Raw genomic sequence first — 19,841 nt, 5'->3', positions numbered from 1 at the left:
AACAAATATGATTGGAAGTGCAATTAAAAGCACTACGTACTGCTAGCTTAGATAGGAATCCAATTCCCAATCATTCTAGCTCCCTGTGGATTCGATCCCGACCTTCTCGGGTAAAAGCTGCATCGACCGCTCTTGCCACTCTATAGTGGTGTAGGGTTGGATCGAATCAGAAACCCGTGCTTTTTGTAGCATTTATCCACTGTATACCCGAGTTTGTTACAAAAATTGCATACCACATTGTTTCTCCTGGGATCAAACATGGTTTTGGGAGGAAATGACTTCTGAGACCCACCAAAAAGGATGCTGACTCTGATGAAAACTGAGGGATATTTGGCTGAATTCCCTTTGGTATTCATCGGTTACCAACAGAGAATGTGACCTATTGATGGAAGGAATGGGGGTCATCATTAGGAGATTGTTTCTAGCATTTGCATAGCTCTAATTTAGACCCATTAGAAAATGGTACATCCTCTGATTTTCCTCAAGCTTCTGGATATCTTTTTTACCACCTCCACATGTACAATGACTTTCAGAGTGAACTGTTAGATTACTATATTCGTCCCAAACACTCTTTATCTTGGCATAATACTCAGGGATGCTCATAGCACCCTGAGAAATGGAGGCAAGTTCTTTCTTAACTTGATAAATTCTAATCTCACTAGGTTGTCCATATCTATCTTCCAGGTCCATCCATACATCTTTAGCAAGTTGACAGTAAAGAACACTTTTACGAATTGCTGGAGAGAGAAGATTATGAATCCAAGAGATCACCATATTATTACATCTATCCCATTGACTAAAAACAGGTGAGTTCAACGGTGGCCTCTCACAATCAGGTTGAATGAAATATAACTTGTTTTTGACAGAAAGAGCAATAAGCATGCTCCTTCTCCAGTCACTATATCCCGTCCCACCGAATATCGTCCCTACTAGTGAAAGCCCCAAATTATCCGAGGAATGAATGTAAAGTGGGTGATTGTGATCAATTGTCTCATTGGACAATGTATCATTAGCAGGGGAGCCAGCAGGTGATTTGTCAGAAGGACTAGAACCCATCACTAAGGAAAATTAGGGTTTTCTAATTGTATCTACGCTAGGACCACGAAAAACATAAATCCCGTGAAATAGGGCAGAGAAAAAAGGAATTATAGGGTAAATGCACAAGGAAAGGGAAAAAATCACCAGCAAAAGACGAAACTCCGGCGAAACTCCGATTAACGGAAAACCTCAAAATTTTCACCGCCGAAAAAATGGACAAAACGAACATCAAATTGAAGAGCGCACTCCTATCTACCCGGATACGCTGCTCTAATACCATGTGAAGCTCATTTGAAGGTCGAATTTGCGGAAGGAAATGAAAAATGAGTGCAACGGATGAAAGAGAGAAACAACATCGAGAGATATTTCTGTATAGAGAGAAAATGACCATCCGAAGGTTCTGGATGTGGCTCCTATGCTTATATATAAAATTGGGCCTAACTACAGCACTATCAATAATTACATTTTGGGCCTATGCTACAATTACATTTTGGGCCTCACCTACATAACTAATACAATCAGCTACATAACTAATACAAATTAATACAAAATTATACTATACTCAGGTCTTGTTATCCAACAATGATACTCCTTATTATTTGATCGAGAAAAGGAGAAAGACAACACATTTACCATTTGAGAAACAGAAGATGAATAGTGGGGTAAATTAAAGTTTGCAGACGTTCATGAGTAGTCAGAACCATGCATTAGAAGGGTTTTTCGAACTGTTGTGTAATAGTAGTACTGAACTACTGATAGTAGCAGACTTGAGACTGCCATATATATATTCATTGGGAGTAAAGGAAGTTTCCCCACTGATCACAAATAACTACAAATGGCAAAGCTGATCAATTAGTTTCGCAACTTTATTCTCTATTTCTTTCTTGTTCTATGTATTATATTAATCTCTTTTTCAGCCCCTCGCTTTTGTTACATCCAATGTTTTCTAAAATCTCCAAGACAATCCACCCTCAATTGTGGGAATCTGAACTTTTGTGGGATCAAATTAAAAAGAAAAAAAAAGAAATTTTAGGCATAGTGACGTCATTGATTTGACAAGTAACTGAGATAACAAAAGTACTATTTGTCTAGTTTTCACCTCATTATCCAATTGGAAATCTGACCTTAAATGACAACTCCATTTTTGGGTTTCCCTACGAGCCTTGCAGAGGCAGTTAAATTATATATATATATATATATATATATATATATATATATATATATATATATTGTGGGTTGTCAACATTTGCATTTTGTCTAGTATCTAAAGCTTAAGAAAAGTAGTTTAGGCCCCAAAAAAACTTACAGGAAAAAAAAACATAACCTCCTTAATTTGCTTGAGGTTTTCAAAAGAAAGTGAAGGTTTGCTGCCTTTACCATCAAAGTCAAGTAAACTAACGTCATCTGATAATTCCTGAAAATCGTTAAGACTTCAAGATCATTACCTAATCAAATAAATAAGTGAAAAAAATTGCTTGAAGATGGTTCTCATTTAAAAGAAAAGTGATAAATGCTAGTAGAACAAAATATAATAATTAATAATATTAAAAGAAGCAATCATAAAAGTTCCCAGACTGCATTGAACTTCTCCAAAAGCTTATAAGAAATATAATACTATTGAGATAGTGTATTTATTATGTGTATAGGTATTGTTTGTTAGTAGTCTGTTAATAAATAGTTAGTTGTGTATTAGTTAGCTGATATTGGTCATTTACATTACACACGTGTAAAGTGTATATATGTACTCAATTGAAAGTCTAATACAGTTAGTCAGTTCATTTCACATAACCGACCTTCTCTCTCTCTGTTCATCTTCGAGAACCTTCTAGGGTTCCTCCATTGGAGCTCAAGCTTGAGCTCTGTTCTTCCATTACTCTCATTGTTTTTACATGGTATCAGAGCAAGGTTTTCTGCTCGTTATTCTCTTCAATTTCTCTCTCAATTTTTTGGATTCCAAATATACAGTCACTGTCTCCATTTCTGCCCCAAATTTTTGATCCGACATTTTCTTCTTCTCGCCTTATTTTTTGACAAATTGATATTGTTTCTCATGGCTATCGTTGATACAAATAATGATTCTGGAGTTGAAGCAAGTGATTCAACTCACGCCGCCGCCACTGACCCCGGAGTCAATCCAAGCTGCCCATTTTACATGCATCCATCGGATAATCCTAGTGCGATGTTGGTGACAACACCATTGAACGACGTCAGATACTGATCCTGGAGAAGGAGCGTCCTTAGAACTCTTTCAGTCAAAAATAAAGTAGGATTCATCACTGGAGAGTACAAGCAACCAGATCTAGACTCTCCACAATTTCGTCAGTGTGAAAGGTGCGACGATATGGTAACCTCATGGATCCTGAATTCTCTGTGCAAGGAAATTGCTGACAGTGTCGAGTACGCTAATAATGCTTTTGAACTTTGGAGGGAATTGGAAGATAGGTACGATCAGACTAATGGCACTAAGTTGTATCAAATCCAAAAGAAAATCAATGATTTAGCTTAGGGAGTCCTCGATGTTATCGGATATTATACGAAAATGAAGAAGCTCTGGGAGGAATTAAGTATGATAAATACTAAGTCACAATGTAGTTGTCATTGCACTTGTGGGGCTAAGGAGAATATGCACAAGGCTGAACAAGATAGAAGACTTATTCAGTTCCTCATGGGATTAAACGAGGTGTATACCACAGTGCGAGGCAGTATACTCATGATGAATCTACTGCCTACCATGGCACAGGCTTTCTCTTTGCTTATTTAGGAAGAAAAACAACGAGAAGTGAAGCCACATAATCAACTCATGCTCGATTCTACTTCCTTGAATGTTAATGTGCCTTCGCACAATAATTTCAACAACATAGCATCTATGAATAACAACTTCAAAACCAATTATTCCCCAAACAATCGTCCTTCCACAAGTACCAGACCACGTCCCTTCTGTGATCACTGTAAACGCACTGGTCACACTAAAGACAAGTGCTTCAAGCTCCATGGTTATCCGCAAAATTTCAATCAGAATCCTAAGTATAATAAAGGCAAAAGGACCGCAGCTAATGTACACACTACTCCAATCGATACATTCTGCATGAAAGGTGAAGAAACACAAGCTCAAAGTAACAACTCCAATGTGAGTCTCACTAGGGAGAAGTATGGACAGTTGGTGACTTTGCTTCAACACTTTCAGACCAGCACTGGAGGAGATAACTCAGACAATAATGTGACTGGTGGAGCTGTGAACTTTGTAGGTATTTTTGCTTGTTCTGCTTCTGTTCTCTCTGTTGATTTTGGCTTGCTCTCATGTAAATGTTTTAAATCAAGGGCTGACATTTGGATCTTGGACTCTGGGGCCTCTAACCATATGACCTTTAACAAATCTGTCACGACCCAAACTGAAGGGCCATGACTAGCACCCGACCACACTTGCCGAGCACCAATGCACATTTCATCTAACCTTCATTATTATCTTTTAGGGCTGACGAGATCAATATAAATGGTAGACCTAGATCATAGACAACCAACAATAAAATATGACGGCATGAACATACATAGCAGGGGATGACCAGACAATCAAGAAACTACATATAAGGTATGAGCTACCACGCTACTATGAAAGACTATACAACAAAAACTAGCCGACAAGGCATACCAAACTATACATGAGTCGACACCTGTCTATGAGCCTCTAAAAGAACATAAGTGTTGCAATATAGCCGGAACAGGGCCCCGACATACCCATAATGTCTATAACAAAAATTGCATACCAAGACCAAGGCAAGTCCGGAGAAGGGATCTCGCCAATCACCGCTGAACTGGACAGTCTACTGTGGTGGGGGAGCTGCACCTACCTGTCTATCAGGACCTACAGCACGACATGCAGCGTCCACAAATAAAAGGACGTCAGTACGAATAAAGTACTGAGTATGTAAGACAAGGAACCATAAATACGATCAGTAATGTAAGCAAGGATAGAGAATATACAACCTGTAACATCTTAGTACCTCTGAGGGCTACTTACATGAAATGCATGATACATATATATAAATACATAAACCTTTAAAGCATTCGCCTCTATGGGCATCATCATCATCATATCGTACCCGGCCATAATAGGCTCGGTAGAATCGTACCCGGCCACGTGGAGCTCGGTAAAACCCAACTGATCAGTGGTTGCACAATAGGTGCCGTACCCGGCCAACTATAGCGTGGCTCGGTAGAGTAAAATAGATACATATATATAATGCATGCTCGACTCATGGAATCACATTCTAAACCTTTCGGAGTGACGTAAGGTCGGTATCCTCTGTACACGTTATTAGGACTAACTCTTCACTATGAACCTTATAAGGATCAGGAAGTACCAACAACATTGATAACATAAGACTAAGAGAAGCAACATTAACATCAATCGTTCCATAAGAGGGAAAACAATGTAAGTACTGCTAGCTTCTAAGAGTAGAGTATCTTGGAAGATCGTTCATTACATTATGTACAATCGGAGTCGTGCAAAAGAAGGAAAGGGATAGCCTCACATACCTTGTATATACTGCCCCAATCTCAAGCTATGCAATTGTCAAAACTCCTTAGTCTACAATAAGAGAAACGATACTATCGTTATCATTTAAGCGTCATAACTATTATGTATCGACCACAACCTATTTTACGATGAAACGGACAGCACCTCCCCTATATATATGACCTCACACCATTCAAAACAGTCACCAAACAGCCCAAACAACATCAATAATAAACATATTGAGCCTCCCAAAATAGTCCACACACATCCTAATCACTCCATACATACGACGACCACCGTAGTCGTGTCAAACAACCTGGAAATGTTACGAATAACTATCAGCCCATAACCCTACATATATATGGTGTTTCTCCACACCCTTACTCCTCCAAAACTCCACAAGATAGTAGTAAAATACGCAGCCCAACAACAACGCAAAACAGTCCACAAAACAATAACATTACTTCCAAGCCTTTCGATATATATTTCACAAGTTCTAGCTTCAATGGCTTAGCTGCAACTTGGATAATCTTAAATACATATAGAGTAAGAGGTTGCTTACCTTTATACAGAAATAACAACTCCAATTTGACCTTAAATTTCCATGAAATATCCCTCCAATGCTGCCACAACAACAAAAAGCGAAACTAGCGATCAATTAGTGTTTTTCGGCACTAGAATCACTTTAGAAGGCTTGAAATCACCTAGGATTGATATTAAGAACATGAGGGAGTATTTACAAAACATAAACCCTTTAAAACAACCTCCCACACGAGCTGGAACGACACAAAAATGAGCAACAACAAGAAGAACAAGAGACTTACTAGCGCCACGGAATTCCCGACACTTGATTTGTGTTGTTTGCCCTTTGTTTGGGTCTTGAATCTTGAGAGAACCTTGAGAGGATGTTCCTAGGGTTCTAAGGTCTGAAAATAGTGAGAAGAAATGACTTAAAACGGGTTGGAGGCATCCTATATAGGTCCAAATATCTTAAACCGCCTTAGTGGGCCCCATAGAGAGGTGCTTGGCGCAGTCTCGCGAAAACGCGAATATCTCTCTACTCCGAGATCGTATCGATGAACGGTTTAATGCGTTGGAAACTAGACTCATAGATCTTTAATTTGGTTGGTAGATCACCCCGTAATTCCTTGTAAATTATGAGAAAAGATTAGAAACATTTGACCTAATGTTTAAGTAAAATTATGAACCTAAGTTGCGACAACTTTTGTCGACTTTTGTTTCATAACTCGTTTGACTTCAAGACTTATGATACGGATATTATATGATTAAAATACCTTAATAAATGACCTCTTGAGTGTATTAAGCACCGCTAGATTACCTGAAAATACGAGTTACAACATCCTTGATTCGTTTAACTTCTAATACTGGTTAATCACCCTTATACACTCTTGTATCACTTAAGACCAATAGGATTGACTTCTTATCATCTCAAAGATAATTCCTTCTTGGATTTATATTAACTGATATATGGCATGAACTAACACATGTGGATATGGGTTGTAACAAAATCCTTACTTACTCACAATAAAACCTTAGTGTACCCCATCTTAATCACACTACCAAATGGCTATAGGGTCAAAGTTACAGAAATTGGAACTGCCACATTAGCACCAAACATTGTTCTGCATAGAGTTCTCTATGTTCCATCCTTCAAGTACAATCTTATATCAATTCATTCTTTAGCTTCTCAACTTAAATGTTTGGTTGTTTTCTCTAACTTTCTTTGTCAACTGCAGGCCCCTTCAATGAAGAGGCCTCTGGAGATTGGTAAGGTCAAGGATGGCTTGTACCTCTTGTGTTCGAGTTGTCTGAAGAATTCATGCTCTACTTCACATGTTCCTTTACCTGTTTTTTGTTCTGTTTTGTCTAAACCTTCTAATGTAAATAGTTTGCACTGTCAACATCCTGAATCATCTGTAAATGTTCCCATTTGCTATTCACAATCAATTGTAAATAATTCCACCAGTAATAAAACTCAGTGCATTTCCTCACATTCTCTCTTGTCTGATAAGAATCAAGATGACTTGCTATGGCATTACAGATTAGGTCATGTACCCTTTATCAAAATGAGGGGGATATCCTTCATCACTGTTCAGTTCTCAACTAAACAGCCTTTCCTCTACTCTATTTGTCCTATGGCTAGACAACCTAGACTTGCCTTTTCTCACAGGACTAACACTACTACTTCCATCTTTGAGCTTCTTCATGTGGACCTTTGGGGACCTTATCATATTGCCACTCATGATAATTACAAATATTTCCTCACCTTGGTTGATGATCATAGCAGGGCCACTTGGACCCACCTCTTAAGTAGTAAAAGTAATGTCTTACAAGTCATCAAGAACTTCATATCCTTAGTTGAAGTCCATTTTAAATCCAGTGTCAAATACCTCAGATCAGATAATGGTTCAGAATTTGTCAATATGGAAACCTTATCATTCTTTCAGTCCAAGGGAATAATTCATCAAAAAACATGCTCCTACACTCCTCAACAAAATGGAGTTGTAGAAAGAAAGCATAAATACCTCTTGGAGACTGCTAGGGCACTCCTTTTCCAGTCCAAATTACCCTTGCAATACTGGGGTGAATGTCTATTAACTACAACCCATATTATAAATAGACTTCCCACTACTTATCTGAAAAATAAATGCCCAATTGAGATCCTATATAGCAAACCACCAACCTATTCACACTTGAGAAGTTTTGGATGTTTGTGTTTTCCCACTATACTTAAAGTTCATAGAGATAAGTTTGAGCCTAGGACAACTCCTCATGTCTTTGTGGGATACCCCTATGATGCTAAAGGGTACAAAGTTCTGAATTTGGCCACAAAAAAAATTCATGTATCTAGAGATGTAATTTTTCATGAACATATCTTCCCTTTTGCTATTCTACCTGATTCATCCTCCTCTTTTCCTTTGGTGCTTGATTCTGTCCCTCATACAATAGATATTTCATCTCCTGACATGCATTCAACTGATTGTGTGTCTAGACCACAATCAGACTCAGATGACACCTCTCATATAGCCTCACCTACAACTACTCCCATTTCACCTCCAAGTCACTCTTCATCCCTGCAATCCCCTGTACTTCATTCAACACCTCAAATTCAAGACAATCATGTACCTAGAAGGTCTACTAGAGAAAATCATTTGCCTGCACATTTAGAAGATTATGTGTGTTCTTTACCTAACCTGTATTCTATTGTTCACTCTCCATCTAATTCAGATTCTCCATCTACTTCATCTTCCTCTGCCTCCACATCTAACTCAGATCCTCCTTTTTCTCTCAATGCCCTTTTCTCCAAACATCATCATGTCCCTTTCACTTCATTGGTCCCTGATAGTCAGCAGCTTGGGCAAAGTGTTTGCCATGATAGTGAGCCAAGATCTTATGAGGAAGTAGCCTTGAATCCTGCCTGGCAAACAGCAATGTCATCAAAGTTTGAGGCTCTCCATGCCAATCACACTTGGGACTTAGTTCCCTTACCTACAGGGAAGAGACCAATAGGTTGTCGATGGGTATACAAGATCAAACACAGAGCTGATGGTAGTATTGAGAGATTTAAGGCCAGGTTAGTAGTAAAGGGGTATACACAACAGGCTGGTGTTGATTACACTGAAACCTTTTCTCCTGTTGTGAAGATGACAACCATTAGAGCACTTGTAGCCACTGCAGTAAAGAGACATTGGGGTGTTTTCCAACTTGATGTTAACAATGCCTTCCTCCATGGGGATTTACATGAGGAAGTGTATATGGATTTGCCTCCTGGACTGTTGGTTGATACACCTAGGCTAGTGTGCAAATTGAACAAGTCATTGTATGGCTTGAAACAAGCCAGTCGACAGTGGTATGCCAAATTGGTTGAGGCCTTGTGCTCCAAGGGTTATACACATTCTCTCAATGACTATTCTTTGTTTTACAAGAAATCTGACTCTTCTGTTATATATGTTGCTATATATGTGGATGATGTTATTGTCACAGGGAATAATTCAGAGGAAATCAATTCTTTGAAGGCCTTTCTTCATGCTCAATTCAAAATCAATGACCTGGGCAGGCTACATTATTTTTTGGGCTTAGAAGTTCTCTACAGGGAAGATGGTGTGATAATCTCTCAAAGAAAATTTGCTCTTGACCTACTGAAGGAGTATGAATGTCTTCATGTTAGTGCTTTCAGCTCACCATTAGATCCTACAGTCAAACTTCAAGCCAAGGAAGGTGTACCCCTAGCAGACCCCTCTTTGTATAGAACCTTGATAGGCAAATTGAATTTTCTCACAAATACAAGGCTGGACATTGCTTATAGTGTCCAGCACCTCAGCCAATTCATGCAAGATCCCAGGGAACCTCACCTCATGGCTGCCTACCATTTACTTAGATACTTGAAAGCTGATCCCACTCTTGGAATTTTTATGTCTACCAGCCCAGATTACACAATCAGAGGGTATTGTAATTCTGATTGGGCTGTCTGCCCGGATTCTAGGAAATCTGTTAGTAGGTATCTGGTATTGCTTGGTGATAGTCCCATTAGCTGGAAGTCCAAGAAGCAAGCTACCATATCTCTTTCTTCTGCAGAAGCAAAGTACAGAGCCCTCAGAAATGTAGTTGGAGAGCTTGTTTGGTTGTGCAGACTGTTTACTGAGCTAACAGTTCCATTTCCTACACCAGTCACAGTGTTTTGTGATAGTCAGTCTGCTCTACATATAGCTCGAAATCATGTTTTCCACGAGCGGACCAAACACATTGAAGTAGACTGCCACTTTGTAAGAGACAAGTTACAAGAAGGACTGGTGTCTCTTCATCATGTTGGAACTAATAGTCAGTTGGCTGATGTCTTGACTAAAGCACTTACTGGAGTCAAGCATGCAACAGTTATGAGCAAGTTGGCAATGACACCCTCACCTCCAACTTGAGGGGGGTATTGAGATAGTGTATTTATTATGTGTATATGCATTGTTTGTTAGTAGTCTGTTAATAAATAGTTAGTTGTGTATTAGTTAGCTGATATTGGTCATTTACATTACACACGTGTAAAGTGTATATATGTACTCAATTGAAAGTCTAATACAGTTAGTCAGTTCATTTCACATAACCGGCCTTCTCTCTTCTCTGTTCATCTTCGAGAACCTTCTAGGGTTCCTACATTGGAGCTCAAGCTTGAGCTCTGTTCTTCCATTACTCTCGTTGTTTTTACACTCCCTCCGTTTCAATTTATGTGAACCTATTTCTTTTTGGTTCGTGCCAAAAAGAATGACCCATTTCCTTATTTGGAAACAATTTACCTTTATGCAATGATTTATAGCCACACAAAATATATGTGCTTCATTTTACACCACAAGTTCAAAAGTCTTCTCACTTTTCTTAAACTCCGTGCCTAATCAAATGGGTTCACATAAATTGAAACGGGGAAAGTATATAATTTGAGCTCAACTTTATGGTTTGCTACATTTAGGTACAAAGCACCATACGAAATTTTAGAAAATGCGAAAATGTCTTTTCATGCTTGTTGTATATATGCATTAGGGGAGTACATAGGTCGGGTTGGTTCGGATTTTACGATTATCAAATCAAACCAATTGTGTCGGGTTATTAAATCTAAAGACCAAACCAAACCAATAAAACTCGGATTTTTCAATCTCGGTTTTTCTCTGGTTTTTTCGGGTTTTCGGGTTTTTCGGTTTTTTTTTTCCGGTAAAATCTTCGTAGAACAAAACATATAACATATACTCAAAATATTTCTTTAATCCTTGTAAGATACAACTATATAAAGTATTTTCCAAGAAAATAATACAAAATATGAGATGTGTCATGACATTATCCTAAAATATTCAATAATAAAGACAATAAAATTATGTAATAAGAATATTGCTAATTAAAAAACTATAATAAAAATAAACATAATCTAAAAGTGCTAAGTCATGCTAAAGTAAGTAGACTAATAAGGGAGTATTAATGACATGACTAAACACTAAAGAAAAGATAAAAATAGATTATGCATTTTTATCTAAATTATTGCAAAACAAAAAATAAATATTCATTACATTCTCGTTCGTAGTATTGACTATTGAAATTGAATATTTTTTGTTAGCATTAGTATTAATTTGATTTTAGTTTGGGCTTTTGTTAGCATTATTTAATTTACTAATATTAATGGCTATAAAACTTATTGGAACAGTCAAAAGTTCTAAGTTCAACCTTAAAAGATAAAATTATGAAATTTTTTTAAGAAATATTTATAAATTACATCACAATAAATATATTTATATATTAAATATATCTAAAACTTCTATATATATAATGTCGGGTTGGTTTGGTTTCGGTTTGACTTTCTTTAGTTAAAACCAAACCAAACCAATTATGGTCGGGTTTTTTTTCTTGGTTTGACTCGGATTATCGAATTGGTGCGGTTTGTCGGTTTCCTTTGTACACTCCTAATATGCATGATCCTTCTAAGTTGTTTATATATTTAACTTCTTTTTGGCTCCAAAATGCTTTAAGAAACATAATTAGTTCATAAAAGAATATTAAATAATGGCTCTGATCTTTATATAGTTAGATACTCAAATACCAAACCCAATCCCGTATGGGGGAACAAAAGAAGAAAATAGAAGAATTTCATGTCTGATTTACACATTTTAACGTAACAAAAAAAATGCATAAAGGACTAATGTGAAGAAGGGTTAAGGTTTTGGTTCATGATAGAGTGAACGAACTCAGATATCTCACTAACCACTTACATTAGAGATCCATATATTAACCTAAATCAAAACAAAGCAACTATCTCAAAAAGTTCATAAACTCATTAAATATTTATAAAGAGATCAAGATATAGCATGATACTTTTTGACAATCAAACAGTTCAAGAAGTTCCACAACACATCCTTTTATGGAGATCAAACACATAAATTCGTATCATGCAGTGTTCGAAAAATATGCTGCTTATGACCTCGAATCATGAAAGAGTTTGAAGAGAAGAACCAAGGGAATACATAAAATTATGCTCAGAAAGTATCATTAATAAAATTATTTTACTCTTAAAAAAAAAACTAGCTAATTGACAAAAAATGAAGGAAAAAGCACGTCATATCAGAGTCTCAGACCAACATTAAGATAAAGAAATTAAATCTCAAGAATATCCGGAAATAATTAAAAATGAAGATAAATTAATCTCATTTCCTAGGATGAGTTAACTTCAATAATCCCTAAATATTCCACAAACCAGTTAGCACCTCAATAAAACAAAAGTACCATAATCAAACTTAAATTAACCACTAACCTGAAACATCCCAGGATCCATTATTTGAACATTTGGTACATGTCTTGATGTTTCACAATAAGATCTCCCTTCTTCATTGTTCTTGAAATTATAATATGAGCTCAAGCAATTCTCTTTTTGTTTCTTGTTGCACTTGATTAGGTATCCATTTATGCCATCCCAATTCATATCTTTACATATTGAAGCATTTTTATTAACCTTGATCAGTTCTTGATCTCCATTTAATTTATGCAATGCATCAATTAAAGCAGCATCACGAGCTTCAATCCATACTCTTTCACCAGCCCAAAACTTTTGCTCTTTTTCTATCCTAATTGATTCTTGTTTCTTCCATTCTTCTTCCCTTAAAATCCTCTCTTGTTCCTTGTGTTCAATTGTCTTCATCATTTTCTCTAACCAAGCTTCTTGTTTCTCTATTAACTTCTTCATTTGTATGTCCACAAAGTCTTTTATCTTACCTTTCCAACTCCTTTTTCCTCTTTTCTTCTTCCTCTTTTCTTTTGAGTCATTGTCCATATTGAGTTCGCTATCATCGAATGAAGTTGCATGATCAGAATCAGAGGAATCAGAGAGACTTATAAGACTATCAGAGAACTTATGACCCTGATGATGAAAATTATGAGATTCTTGATTGTTGTTGTTTATGGGATTATTGTAGTGAAAATTACTGCTTCCAATATTGTTGGTTTCTGATATTGAGATTGTATTGCTTGTTTTACCATAGAGAGCTTCAAGCTGTCTAAAGTATCTATAGTGTTTGCCATCTTGTCTTCCAGCTTTTCCTTCTTTAGTCTTCTTGTAGTATTTGTATAAGTTCTCAAATTTCTCCCTACACTTCTTCCCACTCCTTTGGTATCCATGTTCCTCAGACATAATCCTAAAATTGGAGGAGAAAGATCGAGGAATGCATTAGAAGATTATAGGGTATTAATTAAGGTATATACGTACATAATACTCCATCAGTTTCATTTTATATATTGGTGTTTTACTGGACACGAAGTTTAAGAAAGACAGACTTTTGACATATACCAAAAGTCAGTGGCGTGTGCAAGATTTTACATAAATTGTGACATAATTTGAAGAAATGGACAAATGAATAAATCACTATAATGACAAGCGGAGTAATTTTCTCTACGTATCCCCAATATTTTTATTTTTCTTATAAATATCTAGTGAAATTTTTTGATTAATTAACTGGTGTCCCATGACACCGCATGGTATAAGGTGCATACGTCCCTGCCAAAAGCACTCTTAGAACTTGGGGTTTTAAATGTATCATGACATTTTTATGATCTTAAAAACATGACATTAAGGATAAAATGAGAAATTTAATGTTAAAGAGATTACAAAATATAGAAACGTTTCATTTTTTTTGGCAAAATACATATGTTACCATCTAAACTATGGACCAAATACTCCTTACACACTCTCTCACGGCAAAAATCATCTTACACATTCAACCTTTCAAAAGTGAGTTTAAGACACACCATTTTTTCCAGATGGCATGCGCGTGTTTAACTAAAACATTGAGCGCGTATAACCACTAAAATTTTATTTAGATCCTTAATTAAATGCCACATGTCATAATTTTTTTCCTTATATTTTTTCTTAATATGATAGTAAAAAGAAACTAGAAAAGGGGAAACCAGATCTGGCTTTCTTTTTTGTTCCTTGTCATCTCAGCTTAGATCCATCCTCCCACTTCCCCCCCCCCCTCTCCCCCACCCCTCCCCCCATACACACACAAAAAAAAATTATTTTACATTTCTTCCCCAAATCACCTTCCGGCAAACTCTCACTATAACAATTAAAGCCAATTTAAAGTGGGTTTTGCATTTGAAGTTATAATCCAACTTGATATTATGTTTCTTCCCATGTATAAAAAGAATCATAACATACATTTAAAGTATTTTCCTCTTCAATTGCTGTTGGATTTCTCATTTTCAAACAAAGGTTTCTTTTTTTAAATGGGTGTGGAGAAGGGGGACTGTGGTATTTGTTAATTTGTTTTGAACATTAATGGTGATGGTAGTAGCTATGACGTTGGTGGCAGCTATGGCGGTAACAACAGTGATAAGGTGGTGATAATGGAGGAAGGAAAAATTATTTTAATTTTTGGTGGATTTTTTCTTGTGGTCGGCAGGGGATACTTTGTCGGAGAAGAGAAAGAGATGAGAGGGAGAAGATGGTTAAAGGGTGGAGTTGAAAATTTAAGTATTTTATTCTTTGAAAATCAGTACTGACACGTGTCACGATTTTATTGGTGCGTGACATTACACATTTCTACAAAACTGGTCAAGAAAAAAAAAAGTGTGTATTAGATACACTTTTGAAAGGTTGAATGTGTAAGATGATTTTTGCTGTCAGGAAGTGTGTAAAGGGGATTTGGTTCATAGATCAGGTGGTAACTTATGTATTTCGCCTAGTTTTTTTCCAAAACAGATTAGAAAAGAGCATCATATAAAATGGAATAGATAGAATATAAAGGAACCCTAGATTAAATGGTTAAATGGTCAGTCCAACAGGCAACAACTTCAAGTGATATTGATGGATGCAGCAAATAGGTAGTACTTGGCATCCAAAAGAATCCTGCCATTGTTCTAGCTAAAAGGAAGTAAAGTGTCTTTTGAATAAAGCCAGCTACTCATTCTTAAATTATGTGATGATCAGAAAGAGAGGTAATGAAACAGCTGACGAAATAAAGATGAAAATAACACCTGATTCTCCAACTGAACTTCAATGAACTGTCATTTTCTATCACAGAAATAGTAACCAATTAATTCACTGAGGAGGTTGCTTACAATTGCTGCCTATACAGAAAACCTCACATAAAAGCAACTCTTGTTGTGAACAGTACTAAATTGGGTATTTCCCATCAACAAACAACTTAAGATCCCCCCACACCCCACCCCAAAAACAAGAAAAGACAAAAACAAAATAAAATTGATGGCAAATTTAATACAACTAAACATATCACAAAAAAAGGGGAGGAAGAAGTAAAATAGAGACGTTGGCTATATATTGAATTTGTTGAGACGACATATATAATTAACACAAATGTTGCTTTCTCTACTAGCTTAATCGTTTAGATCAGATTATCACACAATTTAACAGAATTTTTACGCGTGCAAATTAAAGTTTCTCCTTTTTTTACACTTTTGAGGATGGTTCGGGAGGAGCTGGTTCCGCCTTCGGCTAATGAGGGAAATTTCAGGTAGCTTCACAAACTGGGGCGTGAAAGCAGAGGTGAACTGACCAGGATTTGAAGGTCGGAATGCACTTTTAGATTCAACCAAAATCTGTTTGTATATAGGGTGTCCACTAGTAATATATCACTATTTTCTAAGAACACATTATGGAGTTTTTGGGTGCCGGTGATCCTTCTCGGTATAGCATTAGTCCACCTAAGAAAGTGAAAATTCTAAGCTTTGAAGTTTAAACCCAACCCTTTTTTTGCTACTCACTATCCAAGTAACAAATCCGAAGTCAGTTCTCAATGCCCAGAAGCTCGGGGATTGAATAACTCCATCCGTTGAATTAGGTTAAAGTATTTAGTGGGAGGGTATATATATAGTATACCTGGAGACTTCATCCCAGAGGGGACCTTTTTGATTAGCTTCCTTGAACTTGGAATCAAGTTGTGATCTAACTTCAAGTAGTGTAAGAGTCTCTTGCCTTGGCCACCGTCCATTTCCGCCGTCACCACCTCCGCGCATAACACCACCACCACCACAACCCTCCATCTCCGACGCAGTACTAAGCGTGGCCCCGCCGCCACCGCCACTAACACTAGGTCTAGCAGTTGCAGCTGCCGTGGGATGAGGAACACAGTTATGTTGTGGCACAGTAGCCATTACCATCTCGTAGTGTTGGTGACTACATAACAAATCTGAATGCAGATGTGGCGGAATATTGGAAGCAAATATAGGCCTTCCGTTAATGTACTGTGTTAGATCCATCATTCCATACTCATGATCATCCATTTCCAAAATTTTAAAAAACAAATTAAAAGCGTCAGCAGTAAGAAAGGAGGAACTGAGTCGAGGTTAGTGGATTTCGAATACTGAATGATTAAATTAAAAAAAAAGAATAAGGACAGTAGGAGGAAGAGATGATGAAAGGAGCGATAGACCCAGATCGTGTCCTTATAGAAAAAAAGCTATGATTTTTAGTACATATAAAAAGGAAGTGTAAGGAATATATATGGACCCATTTCTCTGTGTTCACGGCAGCTAGCTGCAATATAATAGCATTGTAAGCTGGAGAAATCAGCTTATTTTGAGAAATACTTTTGAAAAAAATACTTTTGAAGAGAATCAGTTTGTGTTTGGCTAATTACTCTGAAAAGCACTTTTGAGAAATAATTTGTGTTTGGTCAAGCTTTTTAGAAAGTGCTTTTAAGTGTCAAATTACGAATAAGGACATGAATAGATTTACTTAATAATTAATATTATAAGTAAATAAATAATATCAAAATTTTGTTATTACATGCAATAATTAAAAAAATAATCCATTTTATTTAAGTAAAATATGAAAATAAAATTAAAAAGTACTTAATTCTTTTAATATAAGTTAAATATATTAAAATTCCTTCAACAAATATAAAAGTATTCACCCCTAAAGTCACTATATATTAGAAAATTTCCTAAAATAAAAAGAAATATTTATAAATTAATATCCTAAGTATTAGGTTTAAGGATTATTTTGGTATATATTATATTTTGTTAAGGGTATTTTAGGTAAGAAGAAAAGCCAAAACTGCTTATGCTTCTGCTTTTGGAAAGAAGCTACTTTTTTCTGCTTCTCTGAAACGGCTTCTTCCCAAAAACACTTTTTTTCCCCAAATAAGCTTGGCCAAACACCTCAAATTAGAAAAAAAAAAATGCTTTTGGAAAAGTTTGCCAAACAGGCTATAAAGCTTGTTCACTCTTTTCTCTGTCGCTCTTTGGATGTACATGAATATATAAATAGCACAAGTCATAAATAAATTTAACACTTAGCCATCTCCAATTTTTCGTTTTCCTATTAAAAAAAAGAAAGAAAAAAAGAGAAGGTCGAACAAGAGTGAAAAAGTTTATTATAGCACCATAATACTTTCCTCCCTCTCTTTTAATGTGGCAGAGTTTACCCCTACAAAAGAAGATTTTTGATACATAAACTAAATAGTATCATGAAAAAAGAAATTATATACGTATATAAAGTACTAAAGTTGCCCTTATAGTCGACAGTAAATGGTAGCGGTAAGAATTTCACTTCTCATTTTATATTTCAATTCACTCCTCAAAAAGGTAAACTTTTATATGAGGTGAGTCATAACAGGTCAGATAAAATAAAATGATATGATTAAATAGTTTCAAGTATAAAGAGCTACGACAATCTTTTCGAGACATACCTAAAAGGAAAAGTGTGCGACAGAAATTGAGCTGAGTAGTTAATACTATGATACTCAGATATTGTGCTTTCTTGATACTAGAGTATATAATTCCCTTCTTTCCGTTTGCTTTTCTGTTGATTACGTTTTTAATGTGTTTTGGGTACAGCCTTTTTAGACCGCTGTCACTTATAAAATGTTGGAAGTGAAGGTTGTTTTGAAGATTGACAAAAGAAGGTCACGCATGAACTAGGTCTATCTTTTGTGTACATAGACACAGACAGATTCGAGTATATGGGATGCACGTGAACGAGATAAGTTTAACATGGTATATTAGATATCTCTTGATCGAAAAGTTTGCATAATTGATAGGGAAAAGGACTCCTTACTCAAAGAGAACACTAAGATAAGAAAGGAGTTAGAGGTTGAAGTTAACTAGAACTCTTCCACCAAGGAAAAGTAGCATTAAAACTCTAGTCATTTCTTAATTTACCAACTCTATATATTGCAGGATGTTCTCATTTTACAGGCATGCACAATAAACGTGAATTGAGAGCAAAATAGCAAGGCATTTTGCAAGCAGTTCGTGTGTGATTCAAGTGTGCAAACCTGAAGCTAGATGAACCAGATAGAAGAACCAGTTCCAAGTGTCTGTCTTTTATTCTAGTTCAATTGTAGTATGTGTTTTCATATTATACCTTTCACCTTTATCTAGAAGCAATTGTAATAGGTACTTTGAGTATTCTAGTTAGGGTTCACTTGAAGTTGTCGCAACAGTTAGAGGATGGGTTCCACAACGGGATTAGAATTAATCCTTAGGTTTACAAAGTATTTTGTAAATGCTGTTTTTGGCTCAGTGATTTAGTGAAGTGTTGGGAAAAATTCTACTGAGAAGTAGGTCGTGGTTTTTTTTTTTACCTTTTGAGCCAGGTGTTTTTCACGTAAAAATACTTATGTTCTTTACTTTCTGCATTCACTATTTCAGCAACAGTTAGTTAAGGATCACTTAGAAGAACCGGGTCCTTCTATAATAAGTGCACGCAAAAAATTAGACACCACACAAATCATCCCCCCCCCCCACTCTTGTGTGGTATTAAAGTTAAAATATTAATTGGTACCAGAGCGGACTATCCTTGAAGAGGCTAATACCTTAGGAGAAGATCAAGATGAGTGCACCACCTGGAAACTGGGAAGGGTAATTCACTGCTAGGCCACCACTTTTCAACGGCCAGTATTACTCTTGGTAGAAAAATAGGATGAGAGATCACATCATAGGAGAAGACTATGAGCTATGGGACATTGTCACATATTGGTCCTATGGCTACTATGAAGAAAAATGTTGAAGGAGCAGAGGTGCCAAAGACAAAAGCTGACTGCACTGCTGAGGATCTAAGAAATGGCAGAAGAATGCCAAAGCCAAGTCCAAAACCATGAAGGAAGGGAAAACCATTCAAGAGATGTACACAAGGTTCACTACTTTGACAAATGAACTAAAGTCTCTTGGAAGGATTATTCCTGAAGAAGACAGAGTTGAGAAGATTTTGATAAGGGTTTTGCCTATTACATGGGAGAGCAAAATCACTGTCATTCAGGAATCAAAGAACATTGCCACACTCAAACTA

At 36.4% G+C, this 19,841-nt stretch overlaps 2 protein-coding genes across 3 annotated transcripts; both read right to left on the bottom strand.

Annotated features, from left to right (window-relative positions):
• Positions 1–438: 438 nt before the first annotated feature.
• Positions 439–1,056, bottom strand: LOC142180947 (uncharacterized). Its single transcript, XM_075253052.1, has one exon. It carries the CDS (start codon positions 1,054–1,056, stop codon positions 439–441), a length of 618 nt encoding a protein of 205 aa, XP_075109153.1.
• A 3,613-nt stretch (positions 1,057–4,669) lies between these two features.
• Positions 4,670–17,025, bottom strand: LOC107825398 (trihelix transcription factor PTL-like). 2 transcript variants are annotated; one of them, XM_075254026.1, is made up of 4 exons: positions 16,428–17,025; positions 12,849–13,725; positions 6,114–6,174; positions 4,670–4,897 (listed from the first exon to the last, which is right to left on the bottom strand). In XM_075254026.1, exons 1-4 carry the CDS (start codon positions 16,829–16,831, stop codon positions 4,857–4,859), a joined length of 1,383 nt encoding a protein of 460 aa, XP_075110127.1. In that variant the 5' UTR covers positions 16,832–17,025; the 3' UTR covers positions 4,670–4,856. The 2 variants fall into 2 exon arrangements, with proteins under 2 accessions (XP_075110127.1, XP_075110128.1); XM_075254027.1 differs by lacking the exon at positions 6,114–6,174 and having other exon boundaries at positions 16,428–17,024.
• Positions 17,026–19,841: the final 2,816 nt, after the last annotated feature.

Source organism: Nicotiana tabacum, chromosome 5 (genome assembly GCF_000715075.1).
Source record: "Nicotiana tabacum cultivar K326 chromosome 5, ASM71507v2, whole genome shotgun sequence".
NCBI classification, from domain to species: Eukaryota; Viridiplantae; Streptophyta; class Magnoliopsida; order Solanales; family Solanaceae; genus Nicotiana; species Nicotiana tabacum.
This window is presented reverse-complemented; position numbering and strand designations above follow the sequence as displayed.